We start from the raw sequence: 24,265 nt of genomic DNA on the forward strand, positions 1-24,265 counted from the left end.
TATTACGCTGCTTGTCAGTTATGTTGATGATTTGATTATCACAGGTAATAGTGATGAAGATATCCTTCATGTGAAAATGCTATTGAAACAGAAGTTTGAGATGAAGGATTTGGGAGAGCTGCGTTATTTCTTGGGCATTGAGGTGATTAGATCACCAAGTGGGATATGGCTCTTGCAGAGGCAGTATGGATTGGACATGCTGTCCAAATATGGGATGACAGGCTGTAAGCTTATTTCAGTTCCTTTGGAGCAAAATGTGAAGTTGAGCGCAGATGCAGGTGAGCTTCTCGAAGACCCTACTATGTACAAACGCATAGTAGGAAGTTTAATTTATATGACTATTACCAGGCCAGATTTGAGCTATGCTGTTGGATTGGTAAGTCAGTTTATGCAGGCTCCAAGAAAACTACATTTGGATGCGGCTAGACGCATACTCAGATATGTGAAGTCCACATTGCAGTATGGACTATTTTATGAGACTAGGGTTCAGATACAGTTGCATGGATACACTGATGCTGATTGGGCTGGTAGTATTTCTGATAGACGACCTACCAGTGGATATGTGTTCTCTTTTGGGAGTGCTGCAGTCACTTGAAGCAGCAAGAAACAGCCTACAGTTGCCTTGTCGAGCACAGAGGCTGAGTACAGGGGTGCAGCAATGGCTGCATGTGAGGTAGCTTGGTTGCATAAGCTACTTTATGATATGCATCAGCCTACAAATGGGCCAGTTGTCATTTATTGTGACAACATGAACAGTATACACTTGGCAAATAACCCAGTCTATCATGCTAGAACAAAGCACATTGAGGTGCATTATCACTATGTGCGGGAGAGGGTTTTACTAGGTCTTATGGATCTAGTTTATATCAGCACAGAGGATCAGGTAGCTGACATATTTACGAAGGCATTGGGCGCAAAGAAGCTGCGCAAGTTCAGAGACCTGCTTGGTTTGCAGGAATTGGGATTGAGCTCGAGGGGGAGTGTTGAGATATCGAGATCCACTCGTGATATGCCAGGGTGACCGTTGTGCATTTATGTCACCAACTTGTCAGTTGCAGATGCGGTTGGTACACCGCCCATGAATAATAGCTAGATGACAGCTATCCTTATCTACTCTAGTTCGTGGCTCAGTTAGTATGCCACCTTAGTTAGTTGAGTTTGGTTTAAGATCCATATATAGGGTTCTTCTATTTCTTTTGTACTAGAGTTCTTTTGGCTTACACAACTAAGAAGAGGAAAACTGTTTTCAGTCTCCACCCTTGTGTGTATTCCCCCATTGTCCAAGCAAGAAAGCTACAAGTGAGACTCCTTCCTTCTCTCCCACAATCTTGACAACAAACTCCTTTTGAGTTTACATACCATCTTCTCTTTCCCTTTTTTCACAACCCCTTAAGGCTGCTACATATATATGTCTTCATGCAAATCACCATGTAAGAATATAATCTTTACATCCATCTGTATGAGCTCCATATCTTCAGCTGCAACCAAGCCCAAAATAGTTCTCAATGTAGTCTTTTTGACTACAAGAAAGAACATCTTATCAAAGTCAATTCCATTTTCTTGCTTGTACCCCTTCGCAACCAATCTTGCTTTGTACTTTGGTGAGGAACTAGAAGTGACCTTCATCTTGTAAACCCACTTGCATGGAAGTGTTTTTTGCCCTTTCAGCAACTGCACCAAGTCCCAAGTGTCATTTTTCTCAAGAGATTCCATTTCTGACAACATAGCTTTATACCATTTCTTGCTATCCTGTCTGTCCATTGCTTCCTTGAACCAAGACAGTTCACCGCAGTCTGTCAACATGACATAATCAGCCACATTGTTTGCACCAAGAATGAATGTATCAAGTTGTCTAGTAGCCCTAGACAATCTCCTAACCCAATGATTATTGTTTGCGGACTGTTGAGCATTTTTAGCTTGCTGTCTTGGCATTTCAACCTGCAAATCAGCATTAACAGCTTGCTCTCCTGGCTGTTCCTAACATGTAGTGGCTCATTATCATGGACAATAGCTTGCTGATCATTTCCAACATTATTTTCTACATTTACAAGTTCATTTACAACAAGTATTTGCTGCTGTACAGTGGGCACATTTTGATGTCCAAAAGGTATATATTACCGGAATACAACCCTATGGACCTTCTCAATCTTTTTAGACTGTTTATGCATGCGATCTTCTCGGAAGATAACATCATTGCTGTGTACTACTTTTCTTTTCTCGAGATCCCATATTCTATATTCTATTTCATTCTTATCACCATATCTTAGGAAAATGCATTTACAAGACTTTGGCTCCAATTTACTGCATTTTTCTTTACAAATGTGCACAAAAGCCTAGCAGCCAAACACTTTCAAGTAAGCATATGAAGATGGCTTGCCCAACCACGCTTCTTGAGCAACTCCCCCACCCCCCCAAAGACCTGTTTGGTGACCGATTAATCAAGTGTACGGCTGTCATAACAACCTTTGCCTATAAACCATGGGGTATTGCAGCATGAGACAACATCGTACGAACCTTATCCTGTATGGTCCGATTCATACGCTCTGCAACTCTATTTTGGGTTGGATTATGAGGGGCAGTGAGCTCCCTCTTGATCCATTTGCTGTCACAAAATGCCTGAAAGGCTTTGGACACATATTCCCCACCATTGTCAGAGAGAAGACACTTGAGTAACTTATCAGTCTGATTTTCAACCAATGCCAAGAATTTTTTAAACTTGTCAAGCACTTCGTTCTTGCTACGAATAGGGTAAACCCATACCTTCCATGTAGCATCATCGACAAAGGTGACAAAATATTTCTTCCCCTTAAAGATAATCCTGAAATCTAACATACATCGGAATGTATTCACTCTAAAGGAGAATATTTCAGCGAAAGAGACTTCTTATGAGATGTCTGTGCATGTTTACCATAAACACAATGATCACAATGCTCAAAATCAGCATAACGAAGACTAGGCAAGTAACCCAAACAAGAAAGCACTTTCGTTCTAGTTTGACTCATGTCTCCCAACCGGTCATGCCACAAAGAAACACTTGGCTGCTCAATCACGGCAACAACATGATCACTCACACTAGATACATAGAGAGGATACAAGGTATCACTTTTACAACCTCTCGCAATCACTCTACATCCCTTATAGATCTTCCATTTCCCATCATCAAAAGTGGTATGAAATCCATCGTCATCTAGCTGCCCTATGCTAATCAAGCTATTCTTGACCTAAGGTACATGTTGTACATGCTGTAGTGTGAAGATAAAACCATGCTGAAACTGCAAGTGCACACTGCCAATACCTGCAATGTCACATGCGTAGTTGTCCCCAAGATGAACAACACTATGTCGACCTCCTCTTTAGTCAAAGAACCACTCACGATGAGGGGTGACATGAAAGGAAGCACCTGAATCTAGAATCCAAGTTTGCATGTCATCATCTGTATCTGCAACTAAAGCATGTGCACCAAAGTGTGAAGAGACCAAGAGTATGTCATTCCCAGTCACTGTCATGAGTGACTACGTTCACCTCTTCAATTTTGACACTGCTCTTCTTGGAGTTACACTTACTCAAGTGAGTAGACATTGTTGTACCCTCTTTCAAAAGCAAATCCATAAGCTTTTTCAGCCAATACACTTTGCTTGCGGCACTCTTCTGTGCATACAGTTCTTCCAGTCGAGTCCAAATAGCATATGCAAAATCCAAACCTTCAATGTTAAACAAAAACGCATCAGAAATCGATAGCTCGATGGTTGAGCGTGCAAGCTCATTTCACTCATCCTAATCGTCTTGTTCCATATCTACGGGTTTTGTCCCTTTTGTCTTAATCGGCTTTGCCTGCTTCTACTGCAACAGGATATTGTAGCACTGTTTTCGCCAAACAGCAAAGTTATGTGCTCGTACAAGCTTCTTTATGTGCATGAGATTACTGTTGTCATTGCTGCCAGCCATGATTTTCAGCCCAAATGTGACCCAAAATTCAGCAAATGCAGCCCCAAACTGTCACACAAGTGACCAAGGTACAAACAAGTACCAACCAGCAATAAATGACCACGTAGAAGCAGAAATTTCAGATTTGTAAGTAAATTTTCAGAAGCACCAAACCATGTGCTACAGCATTCTACAACTGATTACAGCTGTTCCAAGGGCAGATGCATCACATCACATGAGAAGTCCCAAATGTTAGCTGCAATTTCTATTGTTCATGTACCCATGGGCATAAAATTTGACACGCACAGTCAAAAGCCCGAAAATTTTGTGCTCAAGGGATTAACCATACATCTGAGCTGTCTCTGACATGCATAGAATAGGCCAATTTTGCCAAAATAGAGCAATTTCAGCAAAACCCCTAAATTTTACTAACCAATATGTCCCAATTGCATTAATACATGTTCTCCAAAACGTAAACCAGGTAAAATTAGCAAAATTTCACAAAATTTTGGAAAAGCCCCAACATTATCAGGTCCAAATGTGCACCAATGTCAGCCAAACTGACTCAACTGAACAGAATTTCACCAATACAATGAAAGCCCCAAATTTTATGGGTCCAATGTTGAGAAATTTAACTCAAATGAGCAAAATTTCAATAATTTTGGCGAAATCCCCAATTGAAATGCACACAATTTCTGCAATTTTCGACACAGATGCCTTAATTTTGCATGAACAGTGCTCAATCTAGAGAAGCCCTAAATTTCTAGGCTTAAATTTCACAAAAATTTGAAGCTGTGCCTCCGCGCGTGAACCCTCGGTAGGGGAAGAGGAATTTCAAAAAGGTTTTGAAAAGAAAGAAATGGATGACGGGTGACAGGTCCGTTGACCCATCAGTTGGCGCCCGTGAGCACCGCTGGTCTCGTCCTTGGCACGTCTCGTTGGTCCCGTCCGTGAGCCCCGTTGCTGCCCATCACGCCTGCTCGACTGTGCCACGTCCATCATCAGTGCCCCGCTAGTCCACGCTGCCTTCGTCTGACAGTCAACACTCCCATCGACTGTCAATCTGCTGCCTGCCAAGAGTTCGCTTGTCAGCTGGTCTGCTACCCGCCGTCAGCTCGCCCGCCAGCTGCCCTGTCACGCCTACAACAACCGTTGCCCAAAAACTCACGACCTGCTCGCCTTCTGCAGCCTGGCACACTTCTGAGGTCTCGAGAAACATGCACTCCTTGCCCGCTCTGATACTAGTTTGTAGTGGCTGGGAGCGCGAGGATCAAGACAGTCAATGGCTGTTAGCAGCACAGAGAGAGAGATGGAGAGTGAGAGTGAGCACAATCTTTTTGGGTACAATGACGAGTGTACGACTTTAGGTTTATATATATATATATACATTATATATATATATACATATATATATATATATATATATATGAAAGTACAAGTGCTAAGGGTGTGTTCACACCCAAGCACATTAAAAGGCACGAGGCCTTTATTCCCAACACCTTCACCCTTCACCCGCAGTTTGCGTTTTTACGTTTCTACGTTTTGCGCTTAGGGTTTGCAACCCCAAAAAGGGGCACCATCCTAGACCGACTATGCCTATTTATAGACCACTCTCTCATTCATTCCTCACAACTGATTATATGAAAGTACAAGTGCTAAGGGTGTGTTCACACCCAAGCACATTAAAAGGCACGAGGCCTTTATTCCCAACACCTTCACCCGCAGTTTGCGTTTTTACGTTTCTACGTTTTGCACTTAGGGTTTGCAACCCCAAAAAGGGGCACCATCCTAGACCGACTATGCCTATTTATAGACCACTCTCTCATTCATTCCTCACAACTGATTCATTTAGTCCGTCACCTCTTCTCTCCAGCCTCTCCACTATCCTCATACCCACTCTCTCATTCATTCCTCACAATTGATTCATTTAGTCCGTCATCTCTTCTCTCCAGCCTCTCCATTATCCTCGTACCCCTTCAAGAGGACATTGGGATTCGTGATTCGTGCCTTTCTTCATCATTTTCCTTGTGCTACAACCCCTGGTTCCCTTGTATTACATTCACTCCATGATTCAGAACTTCATCATTCCATTCATCACAATTTATTCTGTCTTCTCTTCTCTTCTCCATGTTTGCCGAGTTCACTCCGTGTTCCTCCCTGCAAACCCTACTATCTCGTTGGTACGTCATCTTTTGACATGGTACCAGAGCTGGATCTGCTCAAACAACGGCAAAGATCCTCCACTCCAGTGAAGGCAAAGACCGGTGGTGGGTTCGACATCCACTTCTCTTCTTCTACTGCTGCATCAAAATCTCGTTTTTGCAGGTTTCAGGTGTTTTCAGCTTGCTGTCCACACCCTTTCATGGAGGACATCGCAGTCTCAGCTGTCCCTTGCTGTCATCTACAGTCTGGCGCCTATTTCCAGCCTTCCACCTGCAGTTTGCAGCTGTTTACAGCAAAACGACTGTTGTTGATCACTCTCATTCAAAAAACAATCTCGTTTTTGCAGATTTCAGGTATTTCAGCTTGCTACCCACACCCTGGATGCAAAGGACATCACGGTCTAAACTGGCCATTGCTGTCTACAACAATCCGGCGCCTATTTCCAGCCTATCACACACTGTTTGGAGCTTATTTCAGCATATTGACTGTTGTTGCTGTTTTTTCCTGCAGTTTAGTCTTTCTCTCTCCTCACCTGTGTTTTTCTACTAGTTGCAACCTCTTACTGCTGGTAGCATCCTCCTCCCACTAGCAGCTCACTTCCAGCCCTTCCATTGCCCTCCCACCCCTTGCAATGGACATTGCGATTCGTGCTTCACACTGCCCTCACACCCCTTGAGATGGACATTGCGGTTCGTGGTTTGTGGCTGACCTCTCCCACCTCTTCCTTCTTCAACAAGGCACACTAGTACCCATGGCTACAAATGACCAGACTACTGGATGCTCGTATTGCGACACGAACGGTCATCCCACCGAAGACTGTCGACTTCGACCTTTGCTCCCCACCCCCCGAAGCATACGCATCTTCCACCACGCACTCCTTGTGCCACCTCTCCTTTCTGGGCCACGGAGAACGTTCTGCATCGGCTATCAGAGGACTATGCTCAAGGCAATAAGGCACATCCAATGCGCACTAAGTCCTTTCGAGCACATGGAGGATCAATTGGCGCTAGGACCTCCTAAAGATCGTCGCAATACCAGTGGCAGTCTTCTTCCACTTATTTTCAAGTTCAGTGGCTTCCATGACCTACGGATGTGCAGTCCGCTCCATCGAGAGACAGTGATTGTTTGATATCGTCTCCTCGTCAGTCCGCTCCTTTGAGAGATAGTGGTTGCTTAACTCCTTCCTCTTCTTTGGCTACCCAATCTGCTCCACTGAGAGACAGCAATTGTTGCCCACCCCTTGCTCATTCTGAGCCTGACCCTTTCCCACCCTCGACTACTCAGATTTGAATGCTACCTCTGGGAGCTCTTCGACACCCCAGACACCTTCTTCAGCACCCCAAATACCTTTTTCAGTACAACTTGCGGCACTTCCTTCGTCATCGAACATTTCGGAGTCCATGATCCATGAGTTTTTGGATTTCCTATCTACTTCAGAGGGGGATTCAGAGGGGGATGTTATTTCTTGGCCCTCAGAGGGAGCATCTACTTCTTTAACTTCAGCGTGGGTCCCTCCACCTCCCACCTCAGAGGGGGAACCTACTCCACATGAAGCTCTTCACCCATTCTCTACTTTCTTGGGGTGGCCATCTTTGACCAGTCATCTCTTCTATTGATACCCAAGATCTTTAGGTACCACCTAGATCGAGACCTCGAAGGTTTAGTCACAACTTGGTGACAAGGCCTTCGTATTCCTTCCGACATGGATGCACAGAGCTAGTGGCTTCTTTCCCGAGGTTGAGTTTGGGATTCTCCAATTCACTCTATCTACTGTTCTTTACTGCACGTTCCCTTTCTGGTGGAAATCTTGGATCTTAGGAATCCTTTGCATCTTCGTCGTCCTCTTCTCTTCTTGCCTTGGTCACTTGGTCAGCATGGAGACACCTCCCGAGATCGAGTACGGGCATATCCTTATGGTTCTCAGCACCACACAAAGTCTGACATTCCTCCTATGCATTGCATGTTTTCAACATCTTTGTACTAGGGCGCTTGGGCAAGTGAACAATTTCCCCACAAGGGACACTATCCAAGTGGCACCTGCTGCATGAGCATTCTTCAGCATGTAGCATTGCATCTCCACCTCACTCTTCTCTTGTTCCCCTTTTTGGGCCTGAGAAGGGGTGTTGAGAAACCCTTCACCCGCAATTTGCGTTTTTTCGTTTCTGCGTTTTGCGTTTAGGATTTGCAACCCTAAAAAGGGGCACCATCCTAGATTGACTATGCCTATTTATAGGCCACTCTCATTCATTCCTCACGGCTGATTCATTCAATCCGTCACGTCTTCTCTCCAGCCTCTCCACTATCCTCATACCCCTTTAGGAGGACATTGCGGTTCGTGATTCATGGTTGTCTTCATTATTTTCCTTGTGCTACGGCACCCTTGTTCCCTTGTATTACATTCACTCCATGATTCAGAACTTCACCATTCCATTCATCACAATTTATTCTCTCTTCTCCATGTTTGCCGAGTTCACTTCGTGTTCCTCCCCGCAAACCCTACTATCTCGTTGATATGTCATCTTTTGACATGCCCATCAGCATGGGATTGACTAGAATGAGACTTTTGCCCCTGCTTCACTTAAAACTACCATTCATAGTATCATTGCTTTGGATGCTCACTTTGAATGGCATGTGCATCATTTGGATGTGAAGAGTGCTTTTCTAAATGGTGATCTACATGAGGTTTATGTCACTCAACCTCCCAGCTTTGTTTTGAAAGGGCCAAAGGGCAAGGTGTGTCATTTGCATAAGGCATTGTATGGCTTGAAATAGGCACCTAGGGCATGGTAAGAGAAAAAGGCGTGCTCATTTGATTGTTTTTGGTTTCACTAACCCACAAACTAAGAGCACTCTTTATGTCCACAAGAATGGAGATTATTTGTTGATCCTCATTGGGTGGATATAATTGTGTCTGGTTCTTTATGCTTTAAGCCACTACATTAGGGAGCTCCCAATGGGGTCGTAAAATGTGGCACTCCAAGGATGGGACCATTTTCAATGTGCAGTTTGATTAATCAAGGAAGGTCAAGCAATGCCTCCTAGCCAATGCAGTCAAGATGACGACGATTCTAGAATCATGCAAAAAACAAAACAGAATTCCAAGCAAGGTGGGTCTTTTTTGTGAAACAAGATGCAATCAAAGTTCCCACTACCCTCAATGAAGGAAAAAACACAACTGCCTGGGAGGGCATATGGTCACTCTTGGCTGATGTCTATTTCATATCCCTGTTCATCATAAGTGAACAACAAACCAAAACAATGACAACCCCTGCTATCACTTTGGATTCACACCTCAACTAAATGTGGCTCAAACAACAAATGATAACTCTTTTAACAATTCCACACAGTAATGATTGTGATCTTACCTAGCAATTTGCATAATGCTCATCAATGGAAGAGACATGAACCTCGACATTGAAAGCGAGGGTACAGAAACCTGTGAGTTAGGAGCCAACAGACTTTCCACCCAATGTCTTCCCCACACACGTGCAACATCCCATGGTATCCAGCTGTAAATTCAGAAATGAGTGTGCATGACCGTACTCACTTATGTCGTATAATTATAAGGGGTAGAAATCACTTCCATCAGATTAAGCCTAAAGGACCTCATAAAAAAAGGTGGTGCTGCACATACCCGTTGCAATTAAGAGCAGTCCGGCTTGCCCCCTTTCCAATGAGAACCTGGAAAGAATGTAATTCAAACCAGCTTGAACAATATTGACTTTCAAACTGAATTCATGGCAGTTGTCAGAATCATATTACCTGACAACACTGCAGGCTACCCCCACAGGCTGCATAGTGTAGAGGAGTACTCCCAGCACCTGTAGTATAAGTTAAATGATGAGGCAAAGAATGTAAAGTTACAACTTGCTTGCTAAGTCTCTGTCACTTTGTGCAAACATACCACATCGTTAGTCATCCAACACGTTGTTTGTACTCTGGTAATGGCTCTTTTTCAGATAATATCAGCAGCATAGTTATAATTACCTATGAGATCAATTGCAGTGCCATAATGAAAAGTCGTAGCTGAAACATTGGCTAACAAATCAAGTAGCAGCTGCACACAATCAACGTGCCCATTAAGTGCAGCCAAATGGAGCGCAGTGATACCGCCATCAGCTGACTTGCTGACAAGTTTGGATAGAGCACTAGAGAGACCAAAACAAGAGACGCTTATAAGTAAGCAAACTGGCAATTTCCAAGCAACAAAGAAATATCCAAAACAAAGTGTAACTTAGTTTACATGCACAAACTGAAACTTACATTTGATCTCGTGAAGAAGAAGTTTCGCCTCTCTTCGCCACTGAAGCTGAGCTGCCCCAACGATAAGGCGCACTTGGTATATAATCTGAAACCAAAAGCCTTATGCATCTCGCATGTCCATTTACAGCAGCAAAATGGAAAGCAGTGCGGCGATTGAGGTAATCAGCCCTGCTAACCTGTATGCCACAGCAAGTCAACACTCTACAAATGCCTTAACAAGATCACAACAAGAATTTGTCAAACATTTTCAAAAAACAAAACAAAAAATAAAGTATTAGCTGATACAGCCAATAGCAATACCAGCAGTTTTCTTTGACTTAAGCATACAGAGTCCAGTGCAAGTCATGTTAAAGAATCTGCATAAACTTTCAGATCATCTTGATCCAGTTTATTTAGCCCTATCTCAGACAGGCCTCCATGACACCAGAACAGCATCTTTAAACAAAACTGTCTAGGAAGCAAGTTCCAAACTGGAGGCACAGGCTACAGCTCTTGACGCACTCCTAACAAGTGAACAGCCAAGAAGGGACTGACACATGCACCGTGCGTGAGTGGCATGTGCACATGCGTGCACACAAGCAGACACATACACATTCTCTCATGAGGGATTTTGAATTAAAGAACAGATATATTTATAAAGGGCCTTCTGGCCAATCAAGCAATATCAAAGACACACAAAAAACAACATAAAAAGTCAAAAGGCTACCATGACGAGAAAAGAAAGTCATGAAGTGGATACAACCAGGGTGGAATGGAAAATCCCCAACAACAGAGCAGCCACCTCTCTAACAATTACACAAGCCAAAATCATGGAACTCATTTGCCACATTAGCAATCTTCAAACACAGCCCACATGACCACAAAAGATGAATGCATTACGGATCCTTCACATACGCCAAAGACCAGTCCAACACAGATGATGAAAGCAGCAGAGATGCTCTGCCTGTAAGTACCCATCCATGGAAACTTGCCAAGACCTCGGGACAAATGCTTGCATGCCAATGCGTCACTAAAGTCCATACTTGAGAAATCAAACCCCAAATCTATCTGACCACTAAGCAAGAAATGAAACGATGAGCAGTGTAACACCCAACAATTCTTGGACAGCAGAAATTCAAGCAGTCAATTGGACTGACCTTGCACTCACAGGAGTAATTGAAAAAATGGAATAATTACAGCAAATAGCAGATCAGCTACTCACATTGAGTCAGCAAATACAAAAGAATACCATTACAAAGCCAGCTACATCAACTACAGCTCATTTTCCCTCAGCAATAGTACCCATGTCCAGCAATCCAACAGATTGGTCAAACTTCTCCAACAAAAGATTGCACAAAGGATGGACATCACATTTCACATCTCCCTCCACTGGAACATTGAATATGCACACTTCTGTCAAAGGAAAAGAAAAGGAGATTATACCTACTGGAGAAGATACCTCCAAGTCTACATAGATTGCACAAAGGATGGACATCACATTTCACATCTCCCTCCACTGGAACATTCAATATGCACACTTCTGTCAAAGGAAAAGAAAAGGAGATTATACCTACTAGAGAAGGTACCTCCAAATCTACATATCACCCTACCACACCAATACTCCCTGAACAAGATTTGTTTTGTTATAAAAACTAACAAGATACAGATTATCCAGAAGATATCTTACAGCAAATTCAGGATATCTATTGTCAACCCACTAGTTCATGGTCACATCAATCACAGGACTCAACATTGTTTCAAAAGTCTATTCAACCAGGCTCTACAGCAATTAAATTGGCCGAATATCTGGAGTTGATGTTTCCATAATGGTCAGAGAAAGACTATAAAGTAGCCTTTGATGACATAGATCTTGACCTCGAAAAAATCAAAATGCAAAAAGAAGAAAACAGGATTTTAGATCAAATGCCCCTATGCATTGATCCAAAAGAACAAGATAATGAGGAATTTACTCGCCATGTTCACAACAGACTAAATTCTAAAATCCTAGGTGAGAGTATAGAGCAAAATCCACCACATCTTCCTTCTTCGGAAATACCTGCATGGTATTATCGAGACCAAGCTTATTTTGAGCAAAATAAGGCATATGCTATCATATCTTCAGACGAAGATGGTGAAAGTGTGATAGAAAAAGAATTCACACAAGTCCAAATCCCCTACATCTATCCGCAGAGTACATATGAATACTCACAATCATCATTATCATCCATCTACTCTTGCTACTGCAACTTTACCAGTAAATGCTACCAACACAGCTTCTACCTCAAAGATTTCTTATATTGATTTCTATAAGAAGATTGGAGTACCTAAAAAGATCAAATCACTTCCTATTTCGTCCATTGATGGAAAAACATCAAAAGAAATCAAATTGTTAATCTATACGATGTACGCCTATGTTGGCCAAAGAATAGTTGAAAAACCACAAACAAGCAGAATAGACATTTTTAATGCGATCACTCATGGTTTTCTGGGCGGACTTAAGCATTGGTGGACATCAATTCTGAAACATTAATTTAATAAGCTAGATAATGCTAAAAAATGAGATTAGAAGACTACCACTTAGTTAAACTTGCCCATGCAAGTGAAAAATATGTTTTTGAGGCTTTTTAGGGGGGGAAAGAGAGAGAGAGAGAGAGGGGGGGGGGGGGGGGGGGGGGGGGGCTTTATTCTAGCCGTGTGCAAGCTGAGAGAGAGAAAGAAAAGACTACCATAACGGCTACAACAACTGACAAGTCATTTCTGTCCAGCAAGAGACCCTCCAAGAGCAAGTTGTCAGAAGTGGTGCAGCAATGGAAGCATAGACAAGTGCTAACATAAACTCCAAAACACAAGACAGAAGAACAAAAGAACACTGCAAACGAAGAGAACTCTAAGATGTGCTTGAGAAATGGAATCCATATACCAAACACGAGAATAATGCATACAACAGTGAGTCATTGGCTATGTGCGCACCTGTTAGAGATCACAGCCAGTGTAGTCGGACAGGCAGCCAGTGCAGTCGGACAGGAGCAGCAGTGTGCAGTCGGACTGCACAGTCGGACTGCCACGTGGCAGTCCGACCTGTGCAGGCAGTCGGCTGCATTTAATGCAGCCGACAGGCTGTTTTCTGGCGCCCTATTTTCGCCCAGTTTTCTGGCTAAAAATAGCCGATTTTTTCCAGCAGTCTCCTACACTTCTCTGCTCGCAGATTACAGACCGATGACACGAGCAGATTCCGTCTCTATTCGCAGATTTCAGACAGGAGACAGTGCAGACTGCAGCGGACTTCGAGGTGAACAGCAGGTTGCATCGTCGAGGTGGAGACACACAGTCCAGCACACTGCGCCCGTGTATATATCTGCATATCTTTGTATTCAGCACACTTTGCATATCTTTGTATTCAGCACACTTTTCAGCGTTTGAGGGCAGACAGGAGGGCTGCGCCTTGGAACAAGGCTGAGGCAAGCGTGGGCGCACAGGAAAGGAGTCCAAGTGGTGGATTTGCTGCTGTTTACTGCTGTTTGACGCGGAGGAAGTTTGCGTTTTCAGCCTACAAGTGCAAGTTTTGCTTTTTCATCGCCTCCGGCGGATAAAGACGTTTCAGGACGCGGAAGAGCCTTAGCAGGCTGAGTTTTCACAGTCAGAGGGGGCTGCTTTTGCATTTGTGAAGGCATTACAGGTGAAGATGTCTACAGAGATTGACTTGGAGTTCCAGTCGATTATGGACCGGAAGGTGCCTGTCTTACCGGCTCTTCCTGCAGATCAGAAGCTCGAAGGCGACAACTACCGTATTTGGCGCGTCATGATGTTGGCCATCCTTGAGTCCTATGATTTGGCGGAGCTTGTATAGGAGGAGATCGACCGGCCCTCGGTAAGAGATGAGTCCAAACTCTCTTCCGATGCTCGTGCGGAGTTGGCCAAGGCTCAGTCTCATTGGGACAAACTGAATGCCAGGATTCGTTCCTTTCTTTTTCTATCATGTACTACAACCGTGATAGCTCACATCGAGCACTTGACGGTGGCTCGGGAGATATGGCTGGAGCTTGATCAGATGTACAATCGAATGACCCTTATGAAGCGGGTTTCTTTGGAGGTACAGATGCGGACCTTGTCCGTAAACAAGTCTTCTTCATTGCGGGAGCACATCAACAAGCTAAGGCAGCTTCAGATGCAGGTTCAGAATGCGGGGAAGCCGATTTCCTCCGAAGACATGGCGATCACACTATTGTCCCAGTTGCCGCCACGATTCGGTACATTTTACTCTGCCCTTATTGCTTCGGGCCGAGAGTCGACTCTTCGGTGGGAAGAGTTGGTTCCTATGGTCTTGGACCAAGAGGAACAATTAAAGGGACAGAATGCTTCCAAGTCGGAGGCGCTGACAGGTCAAGCCTCTCAGAAGAAGGGGAAGGACCAAAAGAAGAAGAAGGGGGATAACAAGTCAAAGAAGGACAAGGACAAGGACAAGGACAAAGAATCCACATGTCACATTTGTGGAAAGACTGGCCATTGGAAGAAGGATTGCCCTGACAAAGACAAGAAGGACGCCAACAAGAAGGACACAAAGGATTCTGGAGCGGTGGTTGCCCCCTCATCAGCTGCATTTCTTCATTTAGTTGTCATTGAGGACTCTTCACCGAATGCTTCTGATGCTGCGATGACGGCTCCCCAGGCTCGAGAGTGGATCGTTGATAGTGGTGCCTCCCGGCACATGACCCCTTCATCAGATGGTGTTGCCCAGTTGCGACACTCGCGTGGGCAGATTCTCATTGGAGATAGCTCTTCAGTATCTATTGCAGGCCGGGGTAAGATGCAGCTTATTCCAGATGGACGAGGTGGTACCCATACCTCAGAGGTTTTGCATGTACCAGGTTTAGGGTACCATCTCCTGTCAGTTCATAAGATTTGCTCCCTTGGCCTTTTGGTGGAGTTTGACAGTACTACGGTGCGAGTCCTTGATCGTGGGTCGAGGAAGGTTCTATCATCCGGATATGAGGAGAACGGCATTTATAAACTGACTGACATGGGCCTATTTTTTGGCATTAAAGTCAGAAGCTTTCTCACACTTCCAAGGATTGGCTTCTCTTTGAGGAGAACCGATCGGGCCGGAAGTTGAAGACCTTGCGATCCGACAAGGGCGGTGAATTTGTTTCTAATGAGTTTGCTCGGTTTTGTGTAGATAAAGGTATTTACCAGGAGTTTGCCAATACCAACACTCCTCAAGAAAATGGCATTCTTGAACGGAAAAACCGCAGTGTGATCGAGATGGCGCGCACCATGATGAAGCACCGACAAACCCCTCAGGTTCTGTGGGCCAAGGCTGTGGCTACTGCAGTCTACATCCTTAATCGATCCCCCACTTCGGCCGTTGATGGGATGACTCCGTTTGAGGCTTACTTTGGGACTAAGCCAGATGTTTCTTACTTTAGGGTCTTTGGGTATGATGCCTATGTTCACATTCCCAAGGCTCACCGTGATAAATTTGAAGCAGCTTCCCAAAGACAGGTATTTGTTGGCTACAGCTCCCAGTCCCAAGGCTATCGATTGTATGATCCTGTCAAGCGGGATGTGTACACTAGTCGAGATGTGCGGTTTGTGGAGGTTCCGGCTATATCAACGGGTGAGGAGCATCCCATTCTTGGAGATCCAGGGGAGAGTTGGGGCTCCTGCTTCAGTTCCATTGGAGCCCGTACCTTTTGATTATGATTCTGTTTCTGACACAGAGTCTACTGTTCCACCGGACACCCCTGTGGAGTTACCACCGGTGGATATTCCAGAGTCTTCAGCTGATGGAGAGAGACGAGGGGAGGTTCGGCCTCCTCCTCGATGGGCCCGTGACACACTCCGTGATTCAGGGATCGAGGGGGTTCCTGAGGAGTGGGGACCGCAGAATGGTCCGCGGCGGTCACGGCGGCACCAGGCACATTCTACGGAGCTTGTTTGCTCTAACTATTGTTTGATAACCCGTATTATGCAAGATCGCGAGCCCACCTCCGTGAAGGAGGCTTTACAATCCGCACCATGGAAGAAAGCTATGGAAGCCGAGTTGGAGGCTATTGAGAGGAATGGCACTTGGTCACTCGTGCCCCGCCCCCTGAATAAGAAGGTGATTGGCGTCAAGTGGGTCTTCAAGACCAAATACCTTAGCGATGGTTCTTTGGATAAGCACAAGGCTCGCCTTGTTGCTAAAGGTTTTGCACAGCGCCCAGGGATTGATTGTCATGATACTTTTGCCCCCACAGCTCGTATGGCGACCATTAGAGCTATTCTTGCCTTGGCTGGCCATAGGAGATGGCCTGTTTACCAGTTGGATGTGAAGTCGGCCTTTCTCAATGGTGATTTGAAGGAGGAGATCTATGTTGAGCAGCCTCCTGGCTTTGGATCTTCAGATGGGAAAGTCTACAGGTTGAAGAAGGCCTTGTATGGCCTCAAGCAGGCTCTTCGTACATGGAACGAGAAGATTGATTCGTTCCTCCAGCCTCAGTTGGGATATCGCCGTTTCAAGGCCGATCCGCAGCTTTATGTTCACACTTCCGAGGATGGTTGTGTGCTTTTTGTGTTATATGTTGATGACTTGATTATCATAGGTGATGATGCACAGCAAGTCCAAGAGACGAAGTCAGCTTTACATCGGACGCTCGAGATGATGGACTTGGGTCTACTCCATTTTTTTTTAGGCCATGAGATTTATCAGTCTCAGAGAGGGATCTTCATCTCTCAACAGAGATATGTACAGGAGCTCTTGGTGTCTTTTGAGATGGAGGATTGTCGGACCCTTTCTACTCCTATGGATCCGAACTGAAAGGCCACTTCCCATTCAGCTTCTCCTATGGTGGATGCTTCCCGCTATCGTCAGTTGATTGGATCCTTGATTTGGCTTCTCCACACAAGGGTTGATCTTTGTTTTGCTGTTGGGCTCTTGGCAGGGTTCATGAGTGAACCTAAGACGGTGCATTGACAAGCTGCTCAGAGGATACTTCGGTATTTGAGGGGAACGTCTGATTTAGGGATTCATTATCACGCAGGGACAGATGGTTCAGATCTTGTACTTGCAGGTTGGAGCGACTCAGATTGGGCCGGTGATGTGGACCACAGGCGGTCTACTGCAGGTTACTGCTTTACCTTGGGTGCAGGTGTTATCTCATGGAGTAGCAAGAAGCAGCCCACGGTAGCCCTTTCGTCTACTGAGGCGGAGTATCGGGCCGCGTCTTCCACCACATGTGAGGCTGTGTGGCTTCGGAGATTATTGGAGGAGCTTGGGTGCTCCCAGACTCGTCCTACTTTGCTGCAATGTGACAATGAGAGTTGCATTGCCTTGGCACGGAACCCTGTTTTTTCATGCCCAGACGAAGCACATAGAGATCCAGTACCACTTCATCACAGAAAAGCTTCTGGATGAGACCATCACTATGGAGTACTGCAAGACGGAGGACAATCTTGCGGATTTGTTTACGAAGGCACTTCCCCAGGCTCTACTTCGGAGACATTCCAGATCCCTCAGGCTTCTGCCCTGCCCAGGCTCTGAGAGAGGGTGTTAGAGATCACAGCCAGTGCAGTCGGACAGGCAGCCAGTGCAGTCGGACAGGAGCAGCAGTGTGCAGTCGGACTGCACAGTCGGACTGCCACGTGGCAGTCCGACCTGTGCAGGCAGTCGGCTGCAGCCGACAGGCTGTTTTCTGGCGCCCTATTTTCGCCCAGTTTTCTGGCTATAAATAGCCGACGTGGCAGTCCGACCTGTGCAGGCAGTCGGCTGCAGCCGACAGGCTGTTTTCTGGCGCCCTATTTTCGCCCAGTTTTCTGGCTATAAATAGCCGATTTTTTCCAACAGTCTCCTACACTTCTCTGCTCGCAAATTACAGACCGGTGACACGCGCAGATTCCGTCTCTGTTCGCAGATTTCAGACAGGAGACAGTGCAGACTGCAGCGGACTTCGAGGTGAACAGCAGGTTGCATCGTCGAGGTGGAGACACGCAGTCCAGCGCACTGCGCCTGTGTATATATCTGCATATCTTTGTATTCAGCACACTTTATACAGCAGATCTTCATCTTCCATTGTCTCTTTCTCTCTCTTCTCTCTCTGCGTTCTCTCTCTCTCAGTCCTACGCATCCGCATCGCTGCACTCTGACAACACCGACACTGGCTCCCCTCTCCAACAAGAAGACTACCTGAAGATGATTGAATGGAGGAGGAGCCATTGAATAAATAGGCCAAAGTATGCCAAATATGGCAGTTGTTCACCACCTAAATAATTACTAAAATGACCACTGTAAAATGCCTAAATTACCCAGTAATGTCAAGCATAGCCCAAACTCACACATAAGCTGACTAGACTCCTAATACCCTCTCTCAAATCGTGGGTGATCTAAGACAAGACAATGATACAAAGATAATCATATACAACAAAGAACCACTAGAGTGAAACCATGGATACCCAAGTAGTGGGTGATCAAGCCACCACCAAGGTGTCTCGGAGAAAACCTAAGATCAATGTCGATTGTACTGACTCTTGAAATAAAGAAGAGTCATAACAGATCTCAATGTCTATCAACAATGTCTCATAGTAGCATACAAAACTATCCTATCCAAAATACCTCTGAACATATGTGACTATGGATTCCCCGCCTTTAGTCAAGACCGCTAAAGTGTCCCCTCATGTATAACGTTGGGTCTTCGACTTCTTCGTCTTAACACCCCTCTCTGAAGCTATAAAGGCCTCACTAGATCCACCATAATGAGATGAGAGTCTCCCCTGTAAACGCAAAGATATCTCATGCTCAAGCAACATGGAGAACATGCGTAAAGCTCACAAGTGTAGAGAATGTCTTCATCCTCAAAGCATTCACCACTCCAACAAACTCTGGGGGGCTTGTAGAGTACCATACCCACGAGATGTGCCTTTGAAAGGGCAAACTGCATGTGTCGAAGCCAGCCCTGTACCTGTGTAACATGGAGTAAAATGATTGAATGGTATCCTTGGACTCGAACTTCATCTGCTGAAGCTGTCCATAAAGGGTCACAGCATGCATAGGGAAAGGTGCCTTGTACAACATCTGAAGCTTTGACCATATCTCTCGTGAGGTTCTACATGGTAACAGTTGGGAGAACTTCTTTAGAAATACACCAAAGAAGTGCAAAATACTCACGAGCATCGTCTGAATCCCATATAAGCACAACTTCCTTATGGTTGTCCTCATCAAAATCTTCGGGAAGAGGAAAAGGACGTTGAGGCCAAGAAATAACTCCACATACAATGTACTCCACTTCTACACAAACCAAGCTTTCATCACAACACTCCATGTAAGATAGTCAGGTCCATGTAACTTATCATCTGTAGAAGTGCATAGAGAAGCCATCTTGAGAGGAAAAGAAGAGAAAATAGAAGATAGAGGGCATCTGGAGAGAGAATACAAACAAACCAACAACAAATACTCCATAAAATGAGAGTTCACCTGCAATGTAATCAAAAATCCGATCAAAAATGAAGGCCATCGGCTGCAAAATGAAGAAAAACAAGTCAAAAACTACCAAGAGCAGCAAAAAAGGCCTGTACAAGCAATTGACCAGCCACGGTTAGGGGCAAAAAACCAAAAACGCAGGCTAGTGCTGAAAATGCAAGCGACTAGTCTAAAAAAACGCAAGCTTGATCAGCAAGGGGAAAAAAGACATGTAATCAACAGAAAAATCGCAACAAGAATCTAGATCCTACAATCTAATACCATGTTAGAAGTGGTGCAGCAATGGAAGCATAGACAAGTGCTGAAATAAACTGCTAAACACAAGAAAGAACTCCCGAAGGTGGCCTCTCGAACCTGAGTAGGCGAGGGTGAAGGGTGGGGCTCAAATTGAGCAATGACTAGGCAATAGTCGCTGCTTTTCAATGGAGCGGACCGGGAAGCTGAAGAAGAGGAAGGAGTCGAGCAGCCACTATCTCTCAAAGGAGCAAACTAACGAGGAGACAGTATCAAACAATCATTGTCTCTCAATGGAGTGGGCTGCAAAACCACGGGCCGAGGTAGCCACCGCACCCGAAAATGGGTAGGAGAAGACTGCCACCGGCATTGCGACAATCTTCAAGAGGTCGTAGAGCCAATCTATCCTCCATGTGCTCGAAAGAACTTACTACGCATTGAATGTGTCTTATTGCCTTGAGCATAATACTCTAATAGCCGATGCAGAACGATCTCTGTGGCCGAGAAGGGAGAGGTGGCACAAGGAGTGCCTAGTGAAAGATGCATATACTACCGGGGGGTGGGGAGCAAAGGCCAAAGTCCGCAAGCATCGATGGTATATCCGGTGATGCCACAATAGGAGCACCCAGTAGATTGGTCATCTATTGGTAAAGAAGCCATGGGTATCAGTGTACCTTGCTAAAGAAGGAAGAGATCAACCACGAACCATGAACTGCAATGTCCACCTCAAGGGCTGGGAGGGCAATGGAAGGGCTAGAAGTGAGCTGCCATCTACAAGAAGGAGCTACCAGCTGGCACGGAGGAGCCACCAGTTGCAAGCATAGCTTGCAACAGGGAGGGAGGGGCCACCGGCTACAGAATATCACCGCCAACAGTCTGGCTGAGCCACCAGCAACAGAGAACAACCACCAGCATTTTGGCTTAGCCGCCAACAGCAGGGAGGAGCCGCCAACAGTCTGGCTGAGCAGCCAGCAGCAGAGATCAGCTGCCAGCAATCTGACTAAACAAAGAATAGCTGCCAGTAGACTGGCTGAGCCACCAGGTTGCAAAGAACAACCGCCAACTGACTGAATGAGCTGTTAGCAGTAGGGAGGAGCCGCCATTAGTCTAGCTGAGCCACCAGCAGCAGAGAACAGGTGCTGGAATACCGCCAGGTGCAGCAAAAGAGCTGCCAACAGTAAACACACCAAAGGGGAAGTTGAGGCGACCGCAGTAGCCCTAAACGCAATCTGGAAAACAGCAAACGCAGTAGGGAGCAGCCGTAAATTAGGGTGTTGATGCAACAGAAGAAGAAGAAGAGAAGTGGATGCCAAACCCACCACCGGCCTCCACTAGAGTGGAGGATCTTTGCCATTGTTTGAGCAGATCTAGCTCTGATACCATGTCAAAAGATGGCGTACCAACGAGATAGTAGGGTTTGCGGGGAGGAACACGAAGTGAGCTCGGCAAACATGGAGAAGAGAAGAGAAAAGAGAAGAAGCTCTGATGAATGGAATGGAGTGAATATGATACAAGGGAATAAGGGTGCCATAGCACAAGGAAGATGATGAAGACAGCCGCGAACCGCAATGTCCTCCTAAAGGGGTGTGAGGGCAGTGGAGAGACTAGAGAGAAGAGGTGACGGACTAAATGAATCAGCCGTAAAGAATGAGTGACAAAGGCAACCTATAAATAGGCACGAGACTATCTAGGGTGGCGCTCAAAGGGAGGACACTGGCTATCTAGGGTGGCACCCCACTATGGGCGCCCAACCCCTTTTTGGGGCTGTCCACTATGAAACCCTAAATGCAAAACACAGAGCGCAAAACTAGGGGTAAAGGGTTTCTTAACATATTGTACCCCAAACTCTCGTGTCTTGAGGACCGAGGTAGAGGTGATGGGTTGGAGAGTGTGTTGTACTCCGACAGATCTCAAAATGCATCAAGGTACCTCTAAAGACATCTAAAAGCAAAGTAAACACAACAATGTGAGTGTTGGAACAATGACAGATAAGTATAGGAAAGAGAGGACTGCAAAATGTAGGGTTCCAACGATGGCGACAACCTAGGCGGCAATTGAATGGACACAAGGCAACAATCAGATGATAGGAAAGTATCAGACGACAACAAATTGGGGCAACCGTAGCCAACAGGTGAACACCAAGGTGCAAAGGTAGCAAATGCAATCTAGAAATAGGTCACTAGGCTAAACGCAACTTTTTGGGAAGGAGTGAGTCAATGACAGTGGATAGGGTGGATAGGGTGTGGAAGAGGAGTACACTTGGGAATTAATCCCAGAATGCCCACCATGCATCCCTGAAGTGTGCAAAGTGGATCCAAATATAGGTACAGACTGCCAAGGCATGGCCTAATGACCATTGATTTTTGTGTTGCACAAGACTGCATGATCAAGTCCACAAGAAAGCCTCCACATACTCTTATTTTGAGAGGGATCTGGTTACCTCTTCTTTGCAATAAAAAACCAGAAGTGGCAAGAACTCACAAGATGAGGAGACAATCTCAAACAAGGGTGGCATCCCTTCCTCAAACAGAAACAAAGAAACAAAACCCTTCTAGCAACTCCCAAGAAAAATAGGTGGACAAGAAGTCGCAAGAACTCACAAGTTGAGGAGGCAAGCCCAAACAAGGGTGGCATCCCTTTCTCAAATGGAACTAAAGAAACAAAACCATTCTGGCAACTTCCTAAGAAAAATAGGTTTCACACACGCTATCAAAGATCAGGCCATGTGGACAAGAAGTGTTGTATCAGGGTTCATTGTCTTCCTCCTAAGAAACCTCCACAAACCACTGCAACTGCCTCCACTCCTACTAGATAGTCTAGTGGGGCTACACCTCCTACTACTGCCCTGTCAGCTCCTTCTCTACCAGTGGCCACTAGACATGTAACACACGATCCATTCCTAGGTCTCCCTTTGCACTCTCATCTAGGACCCTTTTCCACCTCATTAGGCGTTTCATTGGCAAGGACCTGTTGATGAACATACACAATGGTGGCCACATCCTTGGTTTGTCCTTCAGTCTTTCACTGCATTCACATATACACACACTCATTGCACATTTTTCATTTAGCTTTACCTTTTGTTTTGTTTTTCTTTGGAGCATCTCACTAGTGACCTTTATTTTGCAAATTCTTTTGCAAGATTTTGTATTTCAATGTATTGGCCCCGAAGACTAGCGCCCCTTTCGGTATTTCTTTATCAATTAAAAGATGGAAAGTTACCCAAAAAAAAAAAAAAAAATCTTCCTAAGTACAAAACCTGTGAACAATTGGCTTTCATCTTTTCTGAGTAAATTTCACCTACATAAGGACAATACAGCATATCCAAAACAACATCCCAAGTAGGAAAACACTTTCTGCGACCATAACTCAATAATTCAAGTGTAGAATTGCAATCTGCACTACTCTGTATTTACTGTTTTTCACCTGTTTCTTGACCTGTTGTCAGTCTTATTCCATTCCAGATCTGTTCCATACCAATTGGACTACAAACCCTTTGAACTGGCATCATTCTAGCAGTAAAACAGTCACACAAACAGCACTAAATCAGAGCTGAAAACCATGTTCTTGTGTGGCGTGGTCATCACTTTCTTTTGTTCTTGCATTGGAGAAGCAATCAGCTGCTCCTGAACCTGGACAATGAGGCTCTTGCCTCAGCAGAAGAGCAAAGAAAACACAAAATTGTACATTCGATTGAATCAGCCCATCATGTAGAGCATTTCCTCTAAGAATAGAGAGAGAGTTGACCAAAGGAACCAAGCTCTACATCTGTACATGAGTCAGAGACGAAGAAGTACTCTCCATAGCTGATGTACTTGCAACAATCTGCCCTCGGCCCCTAAAAATCTCACGCTCAGATCTACCCCTCCTACATATTACGTTTTTTTTTTAATGCTTTCTCTCTCTTTTGGGAATTTGTACCCAAATTGTGACACATGGCATACACATAACAATTTTCCTGTTTAAACCTTTCGGTCTAAAATTCTCCATGATCGGTGCAAAATTCGACCTCGGCATAGACCAGAGAATTAATCCTCATGCAAAAACAAAGATAATGTCGCAAACAAATTCTAGGATCCAAAAATAGTAACTCCCTAAATTTTAGGGATAGTGACCCCTACATTCCTTAAGTTGTTTTGAGCAACTTTTATCATTGCAACCACATCAAAAAGTGTAATGTGGCTTAGTCACGGTAACTTTTATTCCATGGGCATTCTCACATATGCATCTTCTGTCTTGGCCAGGCTCATTGTC

The 24,265-nt window shown here is 45.0% G+C and overlaps 1 protein-coding gene across 3 annotated transcripts in view; it reads right to left on the reverse strand.

Moving 5' to 3' along the window:
• Positions 1–24,265, reverse strand: part of LOC148016724 (E3 ubiquitin-protein ligase XBAT33-like) — a 46,343-nt gene that overhangs the window by 17,780 nt on the left and 4,298 nt on the right. For 2 of the 3 annotated variants that reach the window (XR_015688146.1, XM_087664499.1), the window contains exons 4-8: positions 10,351–10,526; positions 10,075–10,235; positions 9,850–9,908; positions 9,722–9,768; positions 9,453–9,596 (exon numbers count right to left, since the gene is read on the reverse strand). Coding sequence is in view for 2 of the 3 variants with exons in the window: in XM_087664499.1 (XP_087520625.1) it covers positions 9,453–9,596; positions 9,722–9,768; positions 9,850–9,908; positions 10,075–10,235; positions 10,351–10,526 (587 nt within the window). In the remaining variant the exon portion in view is untranslated. The remainder of the gene's footprint in view (positions 1–9,452; positions 9,597–9,721; positions 9,769–9,849; positions 9,909–10,074; positions 10,236–10,350; positions 10,527–24,265) is intronic. The other variant, XM_087664500.1, reaches the window with a different exon arrangement.

This window comes from Lygodium microphyllum, chromosome 23 (genome assembly GCF_053477565.2).
Source record: "Lygodium microphyllum isolate KBCC chromosome 23, Lygodium_microphyllum_v1.1.10, whole genome shotgun sequence".
In the NCBI taxonomy this organism is placed as follows: Eukaryota; Viridiplantae; Streptophyta; class Polypodiopsida; order Schizaeales; family Lygodiaceae; genus Lygodium; species Lygodium microphyllum.